At 48.9% G+C, this 18787-nt stretch overlaps 1 protein-coding gene across 3 annotated transcripts in view; it reads right to left on the reverse strand.

Annotated features, from left to right (window-relative positions):
* Positions 1 to 18787, reverse strand: part of PRR11 (proline rich 11) — a 298857-nt gene that overhangs the window by 240374 nt on the left and 39696 nt on the right. For all 3 annotated transcript variants that reach the window (XM_086954972.1, XM_086954971.1, XM_086954973.1), the window contains exon 2: positions 1256 to 1368. In XM_086954972.1, the coding sequence (XP_086811098.1) occupies positions 1256 to 1365 (110 nt within the window). In that variant the 5' untranslated portion in view covers positions 1366 to 1368. The remainder of the gene's footprint in view (positions 1 to 1255; positions 1369 to 18787) is intronic.

Here is an 18787-nt window from a genome sequence, read left to right on the forward strand (position 1 = left end):
CACCACCCATGTAAGGTGACTTTCACCTTTCTCTTGCCCCGATAGGCAGCTCTCTGTTTTTCCGCTTTCACCCTCACTCGCTGTGTATAGAGATCATTGAAGTGTTCATTCACCGAGCACCCATGCCCCACTTATGTTGTACATGATTTTAATGTGCACATGAAATGTTGTTTTCTGTTGTTTTTCGCTGTTTTTCCAATGTTTTAATTGATACTTTTCCGGTTTTCATTTTACAAATGTCACGTATATGTTTTACAGCCCTGATGATTCACAGGCTTCGTCCTGTTTGATGAAACACGTGTCGGCTGGCGTCTGTATATTCACCAAAAAAGAATCACATAAAGCCTTCACCAAACCAACAGTTTCATCTCTGTTTGTCCAGCAATACATTTATACCGAATTGTTTATCTGACGTGTGCACAGTAATTGCTTGTATATTAGTTGATTTTTGTTGCTGTTTTCTGTGTGCTTTCATGGTTGCTCTGTCAGCTGAGTAAAGCTAATTTGAATTGTATTAAATACTGTTAGAAGTGTTGCAGAAATACTTAACACATTGTCTTTTAAGTTAAGCTTGACTGGACTGTGCCAAGCCACCAGAGGGTGAGCACATGTTAATTTAGGGTGTGTATCCGATTTACCCTGACTACGATTGTGCATACCCCTACCAATCAGAAACCCAATTTCTAACTAGCACCAACCATGTTTTAATTTCTAAATCCAATAGGGAGCAGAACTGTTTTGCTTACAGCCTGTGATTGTGATATTACATTACAACAATATTGATTAAGAGGAACCTCCAAATTTATGCTTTTCTGTATTTCATTTGCTTTTTTCTCTTACCAAGAATTAAGCCACAATATATTAACTGAACTTACACCCAAGTAGAATACTCCATATCATTTTTACATTTTCTTCTTCCCTTTCCGATATATACTTCATTCATTACAGTCATTTATAACCAACTAACAGAACATGAAAAAAGGTTTTTGCAGTGCAGTTTTATTGCTTTGACAGATGTGTTGTTAAAGTTCAGACTTGTAATCACAAACAGTAGCACACCTAACTAAACTTACACAGTATATGTGGTACTAAGTTAGGCAGAATAGAACATTTATAAATGGAGCTGCCTTTTCCTATATTTATAATGGTGTGAATCACATAAATAAAAATCTTTTAAATTAGAAAATGACCACTAGCACACAACAAACATGGTTATAGAAGACACCTTAAATCATGAAAAAAAGGATTTCCTTACCTTTGAGATTTGGAAATGTGGTAAACTCTTGTGGCAACATTCCTCTTCCTTCGCGTTTGTAGTCTTGTTCTGCATTTCACTGCTCGGCGTGCTTGTTTAAACTTTACCATTATCTAGAGTGAGAAAACAAAACAATTGCAGTTATACTCACAGGATCTTAGGAAACAAGAAAACATTTGACCGAGTTCAGTTTAAGTGTCCATGGTAATTCATTAAATAGGAATTACATTTTCTTACCAAAAATATTTTAAGTTCCTATTTTTGAGTACCAAGACCGCTTCAAGGTATTAGTGTGCATTTCCAGCCGCGGGAGCGTTCATTCCGCTCCTCATGCGGCTGCCCTCCTGCTGTTGCAGTGCTTTAAGCGGACCGCTAGAGGGACTCAGCCCTCTCGTTGCTCCTCAGTCAGGAGTCGCGCAGTGTGAGCAACGAGTCAGAGCCTGTCCCTGCTGCCTCACTGTGACGCCCATTCGGGTTGTATTCCCTGCTGTTTGAACTTGGAACGCCCCGGCGGGGGTCTGTATTGAAGTGTTTTCACACGCTTTCAGGACGCGCTCGGAGGAGCGTCGTATAGGCACTAAGTCCGCTGGTTTCTTTTCGCGCGTTGCCGCGCTCTTCTAATCCTCACGCACCTCGCGGAACGCGCATTGGGAGGCAGAAGGCCCGGTCAGTATTTGCTGAGGGTCGTGCGCGTTCGGGGTGAGTGCCGCACCTATTTGTAATCCTCTGGGTTACCCACAAGTTAAGCAGCTAATCAGTCTGCCTCATATTGGAAGAGTTCTTGGACCACCTATTGACCTTGTGCTACACTCTTTGTGTGGGTTTTTTTCTGCTGTGAGTGGTTAGGTACAGGCTTTGTTATTGATTATGGCTGGCCACTCGGAGTATTATGACGAGGAGTTACATGGTTACTTGCCTTGGGACGATGAGTTCTTCGAGGCAGTGGATACCTCCATTTATAGGGTGGTCAATGAGGTGGTGGGTCCGATGGAGCAGCGCCTGTCGGAAAAAATAGTCCAGAAATGCGCTAAGCTTGCGGCAGCGTGGACGGACCCTCCTGGGGAGTCTGGCCAATAGTCTGGGGAGAACCCTCCGCCATGTAAAACAGCACCCTGAGGGGGTGGATGTGGAGGCGTTTGCGCGCCTTAAGTCTGCGTTTATGGCGTCAGGGCCTTCCTCTGTCCCTCCTCCCGACCGGCAGATGCCCTGCATGAAACCCTGTATCCCCTTCCCCTGCGACCGATGATGATGGCACTCAGGGGGATACCGACGACGAGTCGGGGTCTTCACGGCCTTGGCTCCCGTCAGCGACTCAGTCCACCTCCGACGCTACAGCACAGGAGGATGCGGACATGCTCAACCCCGACGAGATCATGCACCCTCGTTCGGCGGCTTGGGTTCCTGGTGATAAGGTGGCCAGATTTGTGGCGAATAGGTTGCTGATACCTTCAGAGAAAGAAGCTCGGGGTTGTCTGCGGGCTGAGTGCCCCAGGCCTTCGTTGGAGAATAAGATTGCCTGTACCCCAGAGCTAGATCCCAAGATGGCCACCTTTATGGGGAAGTTCACGAAGGGTCACAGGAAAGGCATTGGCACATGACAAAAACTCTCGACATGGCCGAGGAGGCAAAAGTCTCAGGGACTCCTATTTCCCCAGAAGTGCTCTCTAATTGGGCCCAACGGGCTATTATATTTATGGGCAACGCGAATTGCGCTTTGTCCACAGAACGTAGGAGGTCTCTGTTGATTAAGCTGGACCTAAAATTGGGGGATCTGGACTCCTCGGAGGCAGGGGCTGTGGTGCAGGGAGGCCTTTTCTGCGACCCCTTTATAAAGGAATTAGGGACGTTCGTGGCAACTTTCACTTCCCTGGACAAGGCCCAGTCCAGTATAAAAAAGGTCTTTAACCAGCGGGTTTTCCGTGGGGCCGGGAGAGGCAGGGGCCGCTCTCCCAGCCGCGGATCGCAGCAACCCTCAGGCAGGGGACAAGGCTCTGGCCGCGGACAATACAATACGTCTGCAAACTACAACAACTTCTATCCCACACGTGGACAACAATTCAGAGGACATGGAGGATTCAGAGCCAACTCTGGCGGCAGCTCCAATGGTAAGTCTCTTACAGGCGATTCCCGTGCACATTGTGGGGCGTTTAGCGGCCTTTCAAGATGCTTGGGAGGAAGTGACTTCAGATGCATGGGTTCTTCAAACCGTTCAAGGTTTTCATATAGAGTTTCGCGGGGACCCTCGACAGGAGGTTCGCCCTCGTCCGATTTCTTTCAGCGCCAAAGATTCTCTGTTGATCGACGAAGAGGTTTCTGAACTGCTTCGCAAGGGGGCCATTCGTCGATCAACACTTCATCCCCGTGGCTTCCTAAGCAATATTTTCTTGGTGGACAAGGCCGACGGTGGCCGACATCCTGTTATCAATCTCAAGGACTTCAACGGCTGGTTGGTGTATCGTCCTTTCAAAATGGAGGGGATACACACCTCCTCCGCGACATTCTCCTCCCAGCCGAGTGGATAATGCGCCTCGACTTGAAGGACGCTTATCTGGTTGTTCCCATCCATCCACCGCATCGTCGATTTTTGCAGTTCTGCTGGAAGGACTTGGTGTTCGAATTCACAGCTCTTCCGTTCGGTCTGTCCTCAGCTCTGTGGTGTTTCACCAAGGTGCTGCACCCAGACGTGGAGCTCCTCCGAGCGCAGGGCATCCGGATGATCGTGTATTTGGACGATCTGTTGCTCATAGCGCAATGTCCTCGGGTTCTGGCCTCTCAACTTCAGCAGGGTCTGGGGTTTGTGATCAGCGGGGCCAAATCGGTCTTGCAACTATCTCAGTCGATCACTTTCCTGGGGTTCGTGATAGACTCTGTCCAAGCGACCCTGAGCCTTCCCTCTCGGAAAATGGCAAAGATTTGCCACGAATTGCGCCAAACACTTTCGAAGTCCCACATTTCTCTGAGCCATCTAGCCCATGTGGTGGGCCTGCTCTCTTCTTCAATTCATGCGATCTTCACGGGCCCTCTTCATTACCGGACACTCCAGCACCTCAAGGCGTTTCATCTACGAAGAGGGAGATTGTACGATCACATGGTTCCCCTTTCGGACAAAGCCAGAGAAGAAATTACATGGTGGTTGTCTCACATGGAGGCCTGGAACGGGCGGGCTATTTTTGTCTCGATTCCAGATCTGATCATAGAGTCCGACGCCAGTCGTTCGAGCTGGGGCGCACGGTGCGGAGACTTTTCCACCAGTGGAGTGTGGTCTTTGTCCGATTCCATTTTATGGAAGTTGGACCCCCTGTGGGGTCCGTCATCCGTGGACCTCTTTGCCTCCTGCCTGGACAATCAGATGCCCAGGTTCTTCAGTTGGAGGCCGGATCCGATGGCAGTGGCCACGGATGCCTTCCTGCAGGATTGGACCACGGAAGTCGGGTACGCGTTCCCCCCCTTTCTCGATGATCACAAGGGTGGCAGCCCAGATCCGTCGGCAAGGGGCAGAAGTGGTTATGGTGACGCCTTGTTGGAGGTCTCAAGTTTGGTTTCCGATTCTTCTGGAACTTTCTTGGGATTTTCCAATCCTACTCTCCCAGTTTCCTCATCTCCTTCTGAACCCGGAGGGGATTTGTCACCATCTGACCGTACAGGGTCAGCTCCACCTCATGGTGTGGTGGCTTTCTGGCGGCGTTGGTCGCGGCCAGGCCTTTAGGAACCAGCTGCGTCTATCTAGTTCAAGGCATGGGCAGACAGCACCACGAAGCGTTATAGATCCGCTTGGACACAGTGGCTTTGTTCGAAGGGATTTGGTACCCGTGGTCGCAGATGTTGTTCACATCCTGAACTTTCTGGCGGAATTGGCTTCGGATGGCTTGGCATACCGCTCTATTAATGTGGTTCGGTCAGCAATTTCTGCGGGTCATTCCCCGCTCGATGGGAAGCCAGTCAGGGAGCATCCTTTGGTCTGTAGACTCTTACGTGGTATCCGGTTGTCGTTACCCCCGTAACCTCGGTATTCATCCCTTTGGGATTTCAACTTGGTCTTAAACCTCCTTTTATCTTGGCAGCCGAATAGATACCTCTCTTTGAAGGAATTATCTGCGAAATTGGCTATGCTACTATGTTTGATCTCCAGCAGGAGAGTTTCTGATGTCCGAGCGTTGGACATTTCGGCAAGGACCTTCTCGCCGAGCGCACACTCGCATGGTGTTGTATACGGCTTTTCGGGATACTCCAAAGTTATGTGTGGTAGACTGTCTTAAAACCTACGAAGACTTGACCCTAGAACTTCATCCTCCGGTCAAACAACAACTTTTGATAGCACTCAGGAAATCGCACAAAGCGGTGTGGTCGCCTACAATTGCGAGATGGGTGCGTTGGGTCATGAATGAAGCGGGCATTGATACGAAACAGTATGGTGCTCATTCTACTAGAGGAGCCATGGCCTCTAAGCCATTTACGTTGGGAGCGCGTCTAAAGGATTTGATGCGGGCAGCAGATTGGTCTTCGGATTCCACTTTTTTTTTTTTCAAAACTGGTTTTATTGAATCGCAGAAATAAACATCCACAGTGCTCCGAACCCCGGAGGGGCTGTGACTACAATCACGGGTCATGTTGTGCGATACATTTAATGAAAATACCCTCCAACCTTCCCCCCCCTCTCCCCCACAACTACCCAACCTCCCCCTCCCCCCCGTCCTGCAACACTCCGTCTCTCCACCACTGTTATGGGAAGTATACAATCATACATGGAAATAACCAAGCCTCTATATGCCCTCTACATCTGCCCTTCCTCGCCCCTTGATGGCGGTCGGGGCTCCAGCCACAACCCCCTATAGTCCGAACATCTCTTCCATCTTTTATAGTGTTTTGTAGGAAAGCCTCTGGCCTCGAACACCGGCCGCTCGAGTCCCATGCAAAAGTCCAGGCCTTTCTTCCACCCGGCCATTTTGGGAGCCCCAGGGTCCTTCCAGGCCTGAACCACATCACGTTTGGCCAGTGTTAGTCCCAGTAGTAACAAGTGCCGCTTGTACACATTCCCGCCCACCCCTTCAAGCACATGGAGCAGGCCCAGTTTCGCCGTGCGAGGGAGCTCCCACCCCAGCACCTCCGACAAACAGTCCCACACACCCTTCCAGTATCTCGCCAGGCCACAACATTCCCACACTGTATGCAAAAGGGTGCCCAACTCGTGACCACATCGCAAGCACGCTGGGGACTCAATCAGCCCTGCCTTCCACAATCTCTCTCTGGTATAATATGCACGGTGCAAGTATTTAAATTGTATTAGGCGTAAACGGACTGCTATTGCTGCTCCCCTGGGGGACTCAAGAGCCTCCCGCCAGTCCTCCTCCTCCAGTTCTCCCACATCCCGCTCCCAGCGATCTCTTAAGGGCTGTAGGTCTGAGGAACAGTGTGTCACTAATGTTTGGTATAGTTTGGATATTTTACGGTCCTCCAAGTCCCCCCATAAAGACTTTTGCTTCTATCGGGCTGAATTCGGGTAGTGTAGTCAAGCCCACTAACGCGGGCGCCAAAGCGTGCCTAAGCTGTAGATAGCGAAAGAACTGGGTGCGGGGCATATTGAACTCTGCACTGAGATCCTGAAAGGTTTTAAGCGTGGTGCCTCTGAGGACCTGGCCCAAAGTGGAAATACCTATCAAGTCCCAGCTCCTAAACCCTGGAAGGGACATCAGGGCCGGAAGTTGCCCGTTATGCCAGAGCGGGGTCTCCCCAGTTAGCTTTCCCCACCATCCCATGCGGCGCAGTGCTTGCCGCCATACCTGGAACACCATTTGCGTTGCTCTAGGCAGTCTCTTTCGCAGCTGGGGTGAGCATAAGACCGTATGTAGGGAGTCAGGTTCCATCAGGAATCGTTCTAGGTCATATGCCGGGTCCCCCCCGTCACAGTACCACCAGTCATTCAGGACCAGATGTGAGGCCTGGTAATACGTCAGAATATCTGAGGTCGCCAGTCCCCCACAGTATGTGGATAGAAAGCAGGTTCGCAGCGCTACTCTTGCCGCGCCACCGGCCCACAAAAAGCGACCAAGAGCCGAGTTCACCAGTCGGAACCAATGCGGCGGGACTGGGAACGGGTGGTTTTGTAATTGATACAGTAATCTGGGAAGGGCAACCATCTTGAAGATGGCTGATCTACCATAAATATTGAGAGGCATGCGGGACCAGCACTTCATTTCCTGCTGCACTTTGTCCCATACAGGAACCACGTTGCGCTCCCAGGCTATCGTTGGCATGGTTGTCAGGAACACTCCCAAATATTAAGGCCCCCGACCGCTCTCTGCAGTGTCGAGGCCCACGGCCCGACTTCGAAGTGGTCTCCCAAAGTCCATAAGGTGGACTTCTGTGGTTTCAAGCAGAGTCTGGAGACCTCGCCGAAGATTCTCATGATGTCTAGGACCCGCGGCCAGGAGCGGTTCACGTTGGTAAGGAAGAACAGGACATCATCTGCGTACAGTGCGATTCTGTCCGACGGTCCCGCCTGCCACTCAAACCCCTTCAGCTGTGCATTCATCCGGACCCACGCCGCCAGCGGCTCCATAGCTAGAGCGAACAAGTAAGGCGAGAGGGGGCATCCCTGCCGAGTGCTGCGTCCTATCGGGAAGGCTGCCGACACCTCCACCGCCACCCTCACCGAGGCCGTCAGACCGGTATAAAGAAGCCTGATATAGGACAGAAAGTGGGGCCCTAAGTTAAGGCGCGAAAGGAGGGCAAATAAGTAGGTCCAACTCAGGGAATCAAAGGCCCTGTCGATATCGGCTAGTAGCAGTGCCGCCTGATCCCCGGTTTTACTCATCGCCTCCACAGCCACGTGGGCTCGTCTAATATTGTGCCGCGTCGCCCTGCGGGACATAAATCCGGCTTGATCCGGATGGACCAAATCCGATATGTAGGGAAGAAGGCGATTTGCGAGTGCTTTAGCAAGTATTTTGGCCTCAATGTTTAGAAGAGAAATTGGCCGATAGGACTAGTGGCGGTCCGGGGGCCGACCGGGTTTACAAAAGACAACAATTTCCGCATGTCTCCAGTCCGCCGGCAGTAGGCCCTCCTCTCGTGCTGCCTCCAGGGCGGCTTTGTAGTGCGGCCCCAGTTGTAGGTGATAGCATTTAAAAAATTCACTCGGGAAACCGTTGGACCCGGGGGCCTTACCAGTGTTGAGTTCCCCCAGTGCCGTGCCCAATTCATCGGCCGAAAGTGGGGCCTCAAGGAACTCACGCACATCATCAGGGAGCGCGCGGGGCGGTAGATCAGCTAAAAATGTATCAATATCTAGTGCCGAGAGAGGGTCCCGCGGGGCGCACTGCGTCGCAAAGTAGCCAGCGAAGCTGTTCGCAAGTTCCTTTGGAGCTGTAATGGAGGCCCCGGTATCGTCTCTAAGGCCCGGCAGGTCCTGTGCCTGGAACACCTTTTGGCAGAGCCTATGAAGCATGGTGCTGGACTTGTCGCCCCATTGATAAATCCTAATTCTGGTCGCCAACCAGATCTGGCGGGCCTGGTCTAGCTGGAGAGAGGCGTATGTCTGTTGCGCCAGCAAAAGTTGCCCTACGTCCTCTAAGCGATTCGCCACCCCACATTGAGTTTCCAGCCGCTCCACTTCTGCTGCGGCCCGCACCAGTTCCTCCCGTCGTTTGCAACGCGCCGCCGCACACCATGTTATATCTACCCCGTGCAGCGTGGGTTTCATAGCCTCCCAAACTGTCCTTGTGTCGGAGACCGTACCTAGGTTTTCTTCCCAGTACTGGGCGATAGCCACCTCTAGGTGTTACTGATACGCCTCTTGCTGCAAATGCCAGGTGGAGAGTCGCCACCTGAATGGGCGCCTCTCCCTGTCAAGGGCAAACTCCACAACCACGGGGGAGTGATCCGAAAGTCCCCGCAGCCGAATAGCCGCTGAGACCACTCTGGGAATGACCGCGGCAGGAACAAAAATGTAGTCCAGTCTCGAAAACGAGCGGTGGACCGCCGAGACGTACGAGTATTCCCTCTCATGGGTATGCAAATATCGCCATGTGTCTACCCAGTTCAGGCCACTCACCATGCCATGTAATCTAGTGGGGGTATCAACAGCTGGGTCCCCCCTGAGTCTCTGGCGATCAAGTCGACACTGCATGACATCATTCCAGTCCCCCCCCTATCACCGCAAGGCCCTCAGGGATCTCGGCCCACACTGTGAAGAGTTTTTCGATCAGGGCCCATTGCAGCGGGGGTGGAGCATAAACACTCCCAAGAACCACTGATTCTGAGCCCACCGTCCCCTGCACAAAGACATAGCGGCCCTGGGGGTCTACCCAGTGTTTGGTGTGTGTAAAGGCCAGTCTACGATGTATCAGCAAGGCCACCCCCCTGGAACCTCTCACAAAGCCCGCGTGGTAGACTTGATCATAACCATATCTCTGTAGGCTCAGTGCTTTGTTACCCATGAGGTGTGTTTCTTGCAGCATGAGGACATCTACATTCTCCTTCTTCCCCTGTCGCAACACCGCCCCCGCTTGATCTTGTCTAGCATACCCCTCACATTCCAGCTCATCACTCTCATGAGGGCACCAAGTTGCGCCCGCCTAGGGTTTTCAGCCCCCATCTAAACGCAGAGGAATTCGTACTGCAGGCAGTAGGCTCAACAAACGTGAACACCACAACAGCATCTTTCGAGACAATTGTGAGCAGGACAACCCTCTCCCCCCACCTCCCTCAGGCCCCAACCCCCCCACACCAACTGCAATCAACTTCGCACAACTCCCCCCCCCGCCCCCACCCCATACCTCAATGAACAATGAAGTACCTGTCGCGGTGTAGAGTGGCTCCTGCCCCCAACATGAGACAGACCGCCCACCCCACCAATGGACCCCCATCGCTACCCAAAACCCACTAACAAACTAGACCTAGCAGAGGGGTCGAGTCCGCCCTCCTTAAGCCGTCCCCCCACCAGAGTCCCAAAACCACAAAGTTACTTGTACGAATGAAGTTCTTTGCTTCGGTCCACCACAGATGTTCACATCATGGGGGAGGCGAACCAACTCCCCTCAAATCTCAATGGAGCCATCACTAGTCGTTGCGGTAGCTAAGACGCCGGATCCTGAGAGTCTGGAGCCCCAGTAGTTCCCGCTGCCCCATCTTCTTAGAGCGGGACCTCCAATTGCTTCTGCTGCGCGACCGCCGTGGAGTCCGAGGGGGCCCAGTCGTGGAGGAGTCTGAATCCTGACCCGGGGGGGTGTGCACTCTAATGCGGACTGTCTCGTCTGTCCAGCCGAAGACTTCCTCAGGGGTATTAAAGAACAAGGTCCTGGATTGAAACATCACCCGCAGGCCGCAGGCGGGCAGGGTAGAGCAGGGCATATTGAATTTTCAGACCCCGCAGCCTCGCTTTAGCTTCAGTGAAGGATTGGCACTGCTTCTGCACTAGCTTAGTGTAGTCCGGAAAAATTAGGATCTTATGATTGTCGTACAGCAGAGGGTCCTTCAGACGGGCTTGTCGCAGGATCGTGTCGCGGTCGTGATAGTTAAGGAGCTTAGCTATCACAGGTCGAGGGCGTTCTCCCACCGGCGGCTTCTGGGTCAGCGCCCTGTGCGCCCGTTCGACTATAAAGCAGCGCGATAGGGACTCTGGCGGCATCCAACTTTCTATCCAATTGGTCAGGAAGGCCTCCATATCACCCTTCTCGCAATCTTCCGGGAAACCCACAAACCGTAGGTTGTTCCGTCGGGCGCGCCCTTCTGCATCCTCTGCCCTCAGGGTAAGGCCCCTCTGGATGCCCTCCATGCTGGCCACCTTCTTCTTAAGGGTCGCAACATCTTCCTCCACTCCAGTAATCCTAGTTTCGGTTTCCGATATGCGGGCCACTGTGTTGCGTAGGTCTTGGCGCAGTAATGTCACATCTGCTCCAACCGCCCCAATTTTTACATCTAACATGTCCCGGGATTGCGTTATCGCTGCCATGAGGGCAGCATTGTCAGGGACAGATGCAGGAGGTCCCCCAGCCGCTCCAGCACCCCCCGGCGGCCCTGTGAATTTGTCTATGGTGCCCTGTTTGGAGGTGTGTCCACTGTTGCCGCCCCTCGTCATAGCTGCCAAGGTATGCGGAGGTGAGGTCCAAGGCGCTATCAGAATGACCAACAAGGTGTAGGAGGCCCCCCTCTCGGCCAAAACGCGCCACTGCTTAGGGCGCTGCACTCCTGCGCTCTGGCTGTACCTCCACTGGGTTGCCTCCCCCTCCAACAACCTGCAAATGGGCCAACGCCAGGCCCAAGGCTACGTGTGGTGCTCCGTAGGGCACTCTCCAGGAGGGGGCTACCGCCTCTGACCCGCAGGCCGTCACCACCGAGCCAGTCTATAGCCCCCACGGGGCCAATTCGCTGCGAGGTAGTGTATGGCCAGACTCCACTGCCTGTCGCCTCCTCCGCGTATCGGGGCCTGCCCTGTGGCCCTGTAGTGGTCCTGTGCTAGGGGAGGAGAAAGTCCAGCGCACCGCGGGGGACACCGAAGTCGCGCCCCCAGGCCAAGTGTCACCCCCCCCCTTCGAGCAGCACCAGGGATCGCCACTCGGTTGCAGGATAAGAGGTAGGGGGGGGGGGGGAGCCAAGTTGTTTCGCCAGGGGAGGAGGGGGGGCACTCCACTGCCTCACAGAACGGCCGCCGCCGCACGGCCACCGCGACCTCGGAGCAGCCCGCCCAGCCGCCGATCCTGCTTGCGATCTAGCTGGTGATGTGGAGCGGGGGCCCCCAGTGGGCCATCCGCGGCCTCCTCCCCAAGTACGACCCGGGTACGTTCTCCGTAGCCGCCTCCGCGGTCCCAATGGCAGGGACCGGCACCTTCATCCGCGGCACGCCGGCCGCGCCCCACTTCCGGTCCACCGCCGCAAGGCGAGAGCCCCGGCTCCACTCGAGGCCGCAGGCCTCACCGCTCCAGGGCCCAAAGCGCCGCACAGCAAGTCTCCTCAGCCCACAAACTATCACTGCTGCTCCGCTGCAAGGTCCGGTGGGCGAATCCGTCGGTTCGGGCTCTTTTGGGTGAGGGAAGCAGAGGATAGATACAGGATACCGGATCGGCTGGACAGAGCTCTCTCAAGCTCCGTCCGCCATGATCGCCGCCTTGGCCACGCCCCCTTCGGATTCCACTTTTAAACAGTTTTATTTTAAACCGGTGGTGAATGTGGCTCAGTTGGTGGTGAGTAAGCTTTAAACTAGCATAATCTGAAGCCTCCAGTCCTGACATCGAATCGGAATTTGCCAAGCAGGGGGACGGCAAGTTCCAATTCTTTTAAGGACACGGAGGCGAGGATTATCTCACCCAGAACACGATGGTGCGAACCCGCCCGTATTGCAGTAAGTAACTTCCTTTTGTGTCCCTTTTTTGGGGTTACATCGTACCTTGGTAAGTAAGCATCTTTGCTGTTTTGCTACTGTTGGCTCGAGATGGTTCATCGTAGCTTAGAGTTGAGATCGTTGTTGTACTTGCTGGACAAGTCCTTTATGTTCTTCTTTACCTGATCACCCTCACTCTATCGCCCTATTTATCTATCTATCTATCTATCTATCTATCTATCTATCTATCTATCTATCTATCAATCGCCTCACTCTATCAATCGCCCCTCACTCTATCAATCGCCCCTCACTCTATCAATCGCCCCTCACTCTATCAATCGCCCCTCACTCTATCAATCGCCCCTCACTCTATCAATCGCCCCTCACTCTATCAATCGCCCCTCACTCTATCAATCGCCCCTCACTCTATCAATCGCCCTCACTCTATCAATCGCCCTCACTCTATCAATCGCCCTCACTCTATCAATCGCCCTCACTCTATCAATCGCCCTCACTCTATCAATCGCCCTCACTCTATCAATCGCCCTCACTCTATCAATCGCCCTCACTCTATCAATCGCCCTCACTCTATCAATCGCCCTCACTCTATCAATCGCCCTCACTCTATCAATCGCCCTCACTCTATCAATCGCCCTCAATCTATCAATCGCCCTCACTCTATCAATCGCCCTCACTTGCCAACAGGATTTATTTGAGCAAATTAAGCAGAGTTCTGGAAACGGCAAGAAAAAATTAACAGAGTTCTGGAAACGCCAAGCAGACGCGTTTCAAGCGGAGATGTACGCTTTCATCAGTGACGGTTCTCGTTTCCCTCATATATATATATACATATATATATATGTATATATATATACACATATATATACATATACACATATATATATATATATATATATACACACACTATATATATATATATATATATATATATATTATATATATATATATACACACATCTATATACATATACACATATATATACATATACATATAAAGAAAGGGAAAAAAAATTCGGAAGAAAATACAAGAGGGAGCCGTGAGCACTACAGGTACCAACATGCTCAGCAACAGGAAGTGACCTAGCTAAAGATCGTGCTATCTAAGGAAACTGAGCCCTTTAAAATCAAAGAAACACGTAGTGGTAAACCGGCTTCCTAACCAAATGGTGTTTGCAAACTGATGAAGTTCCTGGCAGAACGAAACGCGTCTTTGTATAAATGCCGTTTTTACAAAAGAAAGGGAAATTAAAATAAAATGAAGCAATGCGGCAAATATTCTGGTTTCTCTGCGGCTCTATTTCTTCTCTGCGGGGGAGAGTTGTTGTAATATAAATCGGCTTGGTTCCGCCGAAAGAGACTGCACAGCCAACGAGATTAAATCAGTGATGGTGGAGATTAATCAAAACACAAAACATACATTAGCCCAAGGTGTTTGTTGTTACAAGACCTGAAACAGAAAATTTTTGTCTAACCCAATCCGGGAGACTGTATGATTTAATGCATACTTAGATAAACAGCATAATAAACTTTTGCAAAATAGAAAAACACAACTATTTACATAAAGGGGTCATTGTCAAAATGACGTGCATAGAGAAAGGAGATAGTAAGTGCTCATGTGTGAAAGCGACCAAAGAGGTCAGTGAAGATAAAGTTAAAACACAATAAGGCTTTTTTTGGACAAAGAATAAGGTTTAATCCTTAATGTAGAAAATGAGTGAGCCTGCCCTAACCATCTGCAAAAAATGTCATTCTTTCTTGTCAGTACGTAATTGCAAAGTCCTCCGTATTCTGATGGGGGGGAAGGGACGTAGGAAGATCACAGGTGCAGGCTCGGGGAGAGAATATGTTGACGTTTCGACCCAAGGATAAACAGGGTGATTGGTTTCCTCAGGGGCGGGTCTTCATCAGGACGGGTGAAGGATAGGGACTCAATATGCACAAAACCCAATGTAAGTGGGCACCCGTTAATTGGTGTGCCACAGAATGGGCGAACTAAGTTTCAGATGCAGCGTGTTTAACACGGAGCAAGTTATATGGCTCCCGCTCCCTTGTGGTTATTTCCAGTCACATCTTTACAATCTTTGGGATTTCGACTTTGAAATTGATCGTGGCAGTGATTAGTGCGTTGGAACCGCCGGAGTCTTTCCAAGGCTGTTGGGCGCTGACGGATTGCGCATTCTGTGGCACACCAATTAATGGGTGCCCACTTACATTGGGTTTTGTGCATATTGAGTCCCTATCCTTCACCCGTCCTGATGAAGACCCGCCCCTGAGGAAACCAATCACCCTGTTTATCCTTGGGTCGAAACGTCAACATATTCTCTCCCCGAGCCTGCACCTGTGATCTTCCTACGCCCCTTCCCCCCCACCCCCATCAGAATACGGAGGACTTTGCAATTACGTACTGACAAGAAAGAATTACATTTTTTGCAGATGGTTAGGGAAGGCTCACTCATTTTCTACATTAAGGATTAAACCTTATTCTTTGTCCAAAAAAAGCCTTATTGTGTTTTAACTTTATCTTCACTGACCTCTTTGGTCGCTTTCACACATGAGCACTTACTATCTCCTTTCTCTCTGCACGTCATTTTGAGAATGACCCCTTTATGTAAATAGTTGTGTTTTTCTATTTTGCATAAGTTTATTATGCTGTTTATCTAAGTATGCATTAAATCATACAGTCTCCCGGATTGGGTTAGACAAAAATGTTCTGTTTCAGGTCTTGTAACAACAAACACCTTGGACTAATGTATGTTTTGATTAATCTCCACCATCACGGATTTAATCTGATGGCGATTTAAAACGAAATGAATAATTGATCTGATTTATAACTACACTGTAGATTTTGAATAAACGTCTAGGACCACTTATCTATAATACTCGATACCCAGGTCCTCTGACTTTCATTGGGTTACCCCTTGTTTATAACGCACAGCCAACGAGAGCGCCATCATCCCCAACTTGAACCACATCGTTGACTCCGTCCAAACGGTCCAGGTGGATGCGGTGCTCCCGGGTACTGGACCCGGTTATGGTTTTTAAGCGGCCATGAAAGGGGGCCGTCTTTGAGAAACCTGTTGCCCAAAAATGCCCGAAGAAATGACAATGAATGGCATTTAACAACACCAACCCACTGGAGGGTAAAAACATTTCGGAAGAAAATACAAGAGGGAGCCCTGAGCACTACAGGTACCAACATGCTCAGCAACAGGAAGTGACCTAGCTAAAGATCGTGCTATCTAAGGAAACTGAGCCCTTTAAAATCAAAGAAACACGTAGTGGTAAACCGGCTTCCTAACCAAATGGTGTTTGCAAACTGATGAAGTTCCTGGCAGAACGAAACGCGTCTTTGTATAAATGCCGTTTTTCCAAAAGAAAAGGAAATGAAAATAAAATAAAATGAAGCAATGCGGCAAATATTCTGGTTTCTGTGCGGCTCTATTTCTTCTCTGCGGGGGAGAGTTGTTGTAATATACATATATATACACATATATATATACATATACATATATATATATATATACATATATATACACATATACATATATATATACATATACATATATATATACATATACATATATATACACATATATATATATACACATATACATATACATATATATATACACATATACATATGTACATATATATATATACATATACATATATTCACTGAAAAAACCATAGGTTAAAGACCATATATAGTTAGGGATTAGCATTTACAAAACCTTATTTTACTCGCACAAAACCATTGAAATTCGCATATATAGTTAGTTGCACTAACTATATATCGCGCACCCGCAATCCACTGCTGATCATGTCACATATTACATCATTCATGACATGGTCAGTGACATCACTGATGACATCACTGATGACATCTCAAATGACATCACTGATGACATCACTGATGACAACATCCAGGGACTGTATGTTTCTGTAAAGTTAAAATATGTCTTACATATTGAAGAATGAGTGGATGTGTAAGTGTCTGGATGAAGGATTTAGTAGGTGCATGACTGACTGTATGAGTGAGTGATTAAATGTGTCTCACTGAGTGCATGGGTTAGTGACTAAACTGTCTTAATTTGTGCATCATTATGTCTGTTGTTCTGTAAACTGCTGCATGTGTTGATCAGTAGCTATATGAGTAACTATATGGGTTATTGATTGGTTGCCAAAGTATTTGTATGGCAGACTGAGTGTGTGTGTGGGTGGTTGGGAGGTGTATGACTCTGTGCATAGATGTGTGAGCAGTTGATTCACTAGATGTATGGGTTCAAAAGTGCATGTGGAAACAGCTGTATGGGTCATTGACTGTGTGCATGAGTGTATGAGTGTATTGGTGAGTGAATGGATATCTCAGTGCTACATGTCAAAGTAAGTACATATGTAAAACACAGTACATGTGAGAGTTGACATATATAAAAATCTGTGCATAAGAGCCAGTGAATGTGTGAGTGGCTGTATGGATCATTGTGAACTTATATCAGGGATTGTATAAGAGAGTAAATATGTGTTAGTATATGTTTGAATAAGTAAGGTGTGTATAACTGTATAGTTGAGGAAATGGAGGTGTGATTGATTCTTTGCCTGACTAACTAGGTGTGTGAGTAACTCCATGGATGAGTGACAGTCTGTGAGTGTCTGTTTACACTGAGTGTATCTAAGGTTATATTAGAGTTTGAAGAGGTTCATCGTATTATCACATGAATGATGTCATCAATGATGTGATCAGTAATGTCAAATGAGATGTCATCAGTGATGTCATTTGAGATGTCATCAGTGATGTCATCAGTGATGTCATTTGAGATGTCATCAGTGATGTCACTGACCAGGTCATGAATGATGTAATATGTGACATGATCAGCAGTGGATTGCGGGTGCGCGATATATAGTTAGTGCAACTAACTATATATGTGAATTTCAATGGTTTTGTGCGAGTAAAAAAAGGTTTTGTAAATGATATGGTCTATAACCTATGGTTTTTTCAGTGAATTTTCAAGGTTTTGTAAATGCTAATCCCTAACTATATATGGTCTATAACCTATGGTTTTTTCAGTGAATTTCAATGGTTTTTTAATAGCAAATATCAAAAGCTGTAAAATGTATTCTTATTCTAATTCAAAAATATATTTTATATTTTATTTTTAAGCAAAGGACCCAGATGCATTTACAGTTTATCACTAACAATGTTCCAGGCTAATGTATTTTCCCGGGAAATTTACAACTGTCCTGCAAGTAAAATATTCCTATTTCGAGAAAAAGGGCGTTTCTTCGTCCCATGAGGGAGCCGTTGAGCAAAAGAGGCTCGGCCTACTGTCTTAGTCGCTGATAGGCCTGAATATCGGATTCTTATCGATCACTTTATGTTGCAGGAGTGGAAAACACAACAGCCCTTGGCCATTTATCTTTACAGCATTCCTGCGTATTATACCTTTTAACCGTCATGTAATCGGGCTGCTTTATTTCACTTGCCTTTTACTGATTCGAAAACAGTGGCTATTATTCAAAACTTTACCAATCTAGGTACTACTACCATGTTTTGTTTTAAAAACCTTTATTGTGAAAATGTCAGTATACAAATACGGGCCTATAACCACCTGGGCCGGCAACGGAGCAAACTGGAATCGTATATGATGAGGGGACATTTACACTGTAGAAGAACGTAACGGGCGGGCCATTAGGTTGCAAAAACTAAGGTGTCTAACAGTTGCGGAATCGGTGGACGTAAATTTTATAATTAAAGTACGACAGGGCCAGTTACAATAAAATTATCTAGATATACATTTGCGGGCAAGTACCATGGGTGACGTTAATTCGAACTTTCAATAGTACAGTAATCAATAACACATCAGAACTTAATATCAATAGGGATGTCCAAATGTTCAATCAGTACTCGTCCCTGCCCGCCATGTGCTTCAAAACTGCATACGTATCTCGTGATATCAAGGCTGGGAACCAGTACACAACAAGGAGTTGCGAGTCCCATTTATACCGGCGCCATTTTGGGCGAGGCCGGGCAGGTCCAGGATATAGTCAAAATGTATCCACCAACCAGCGGTCGGACCAGAACCCCTTTCGGCAGTCAAAAAAGGTTCCGTTAAATGACAACAGAAGAGATAGGCAACAAGAACCATCAGTCAAAAGAGGGGAGGGCAAGTTCTTCCCTACCGGGTCACGTTGGGGCTCCAC

This window comes from Lissotriton vulgaris, chromosome 2_1 (genome assembly GCF_964263255.1).
Source record: "Lissotriton vulgaris chromosome 2_1, aLisVul1.2, whole genome shotgun sequence".
Taxonomy (NCBI): domain Eukaryota; kingdom Metazoa; phylum Chordata; class Amphibia; order Caudata; family Salamandridae; genus Lissotriton; species Lissotriton vulgaris.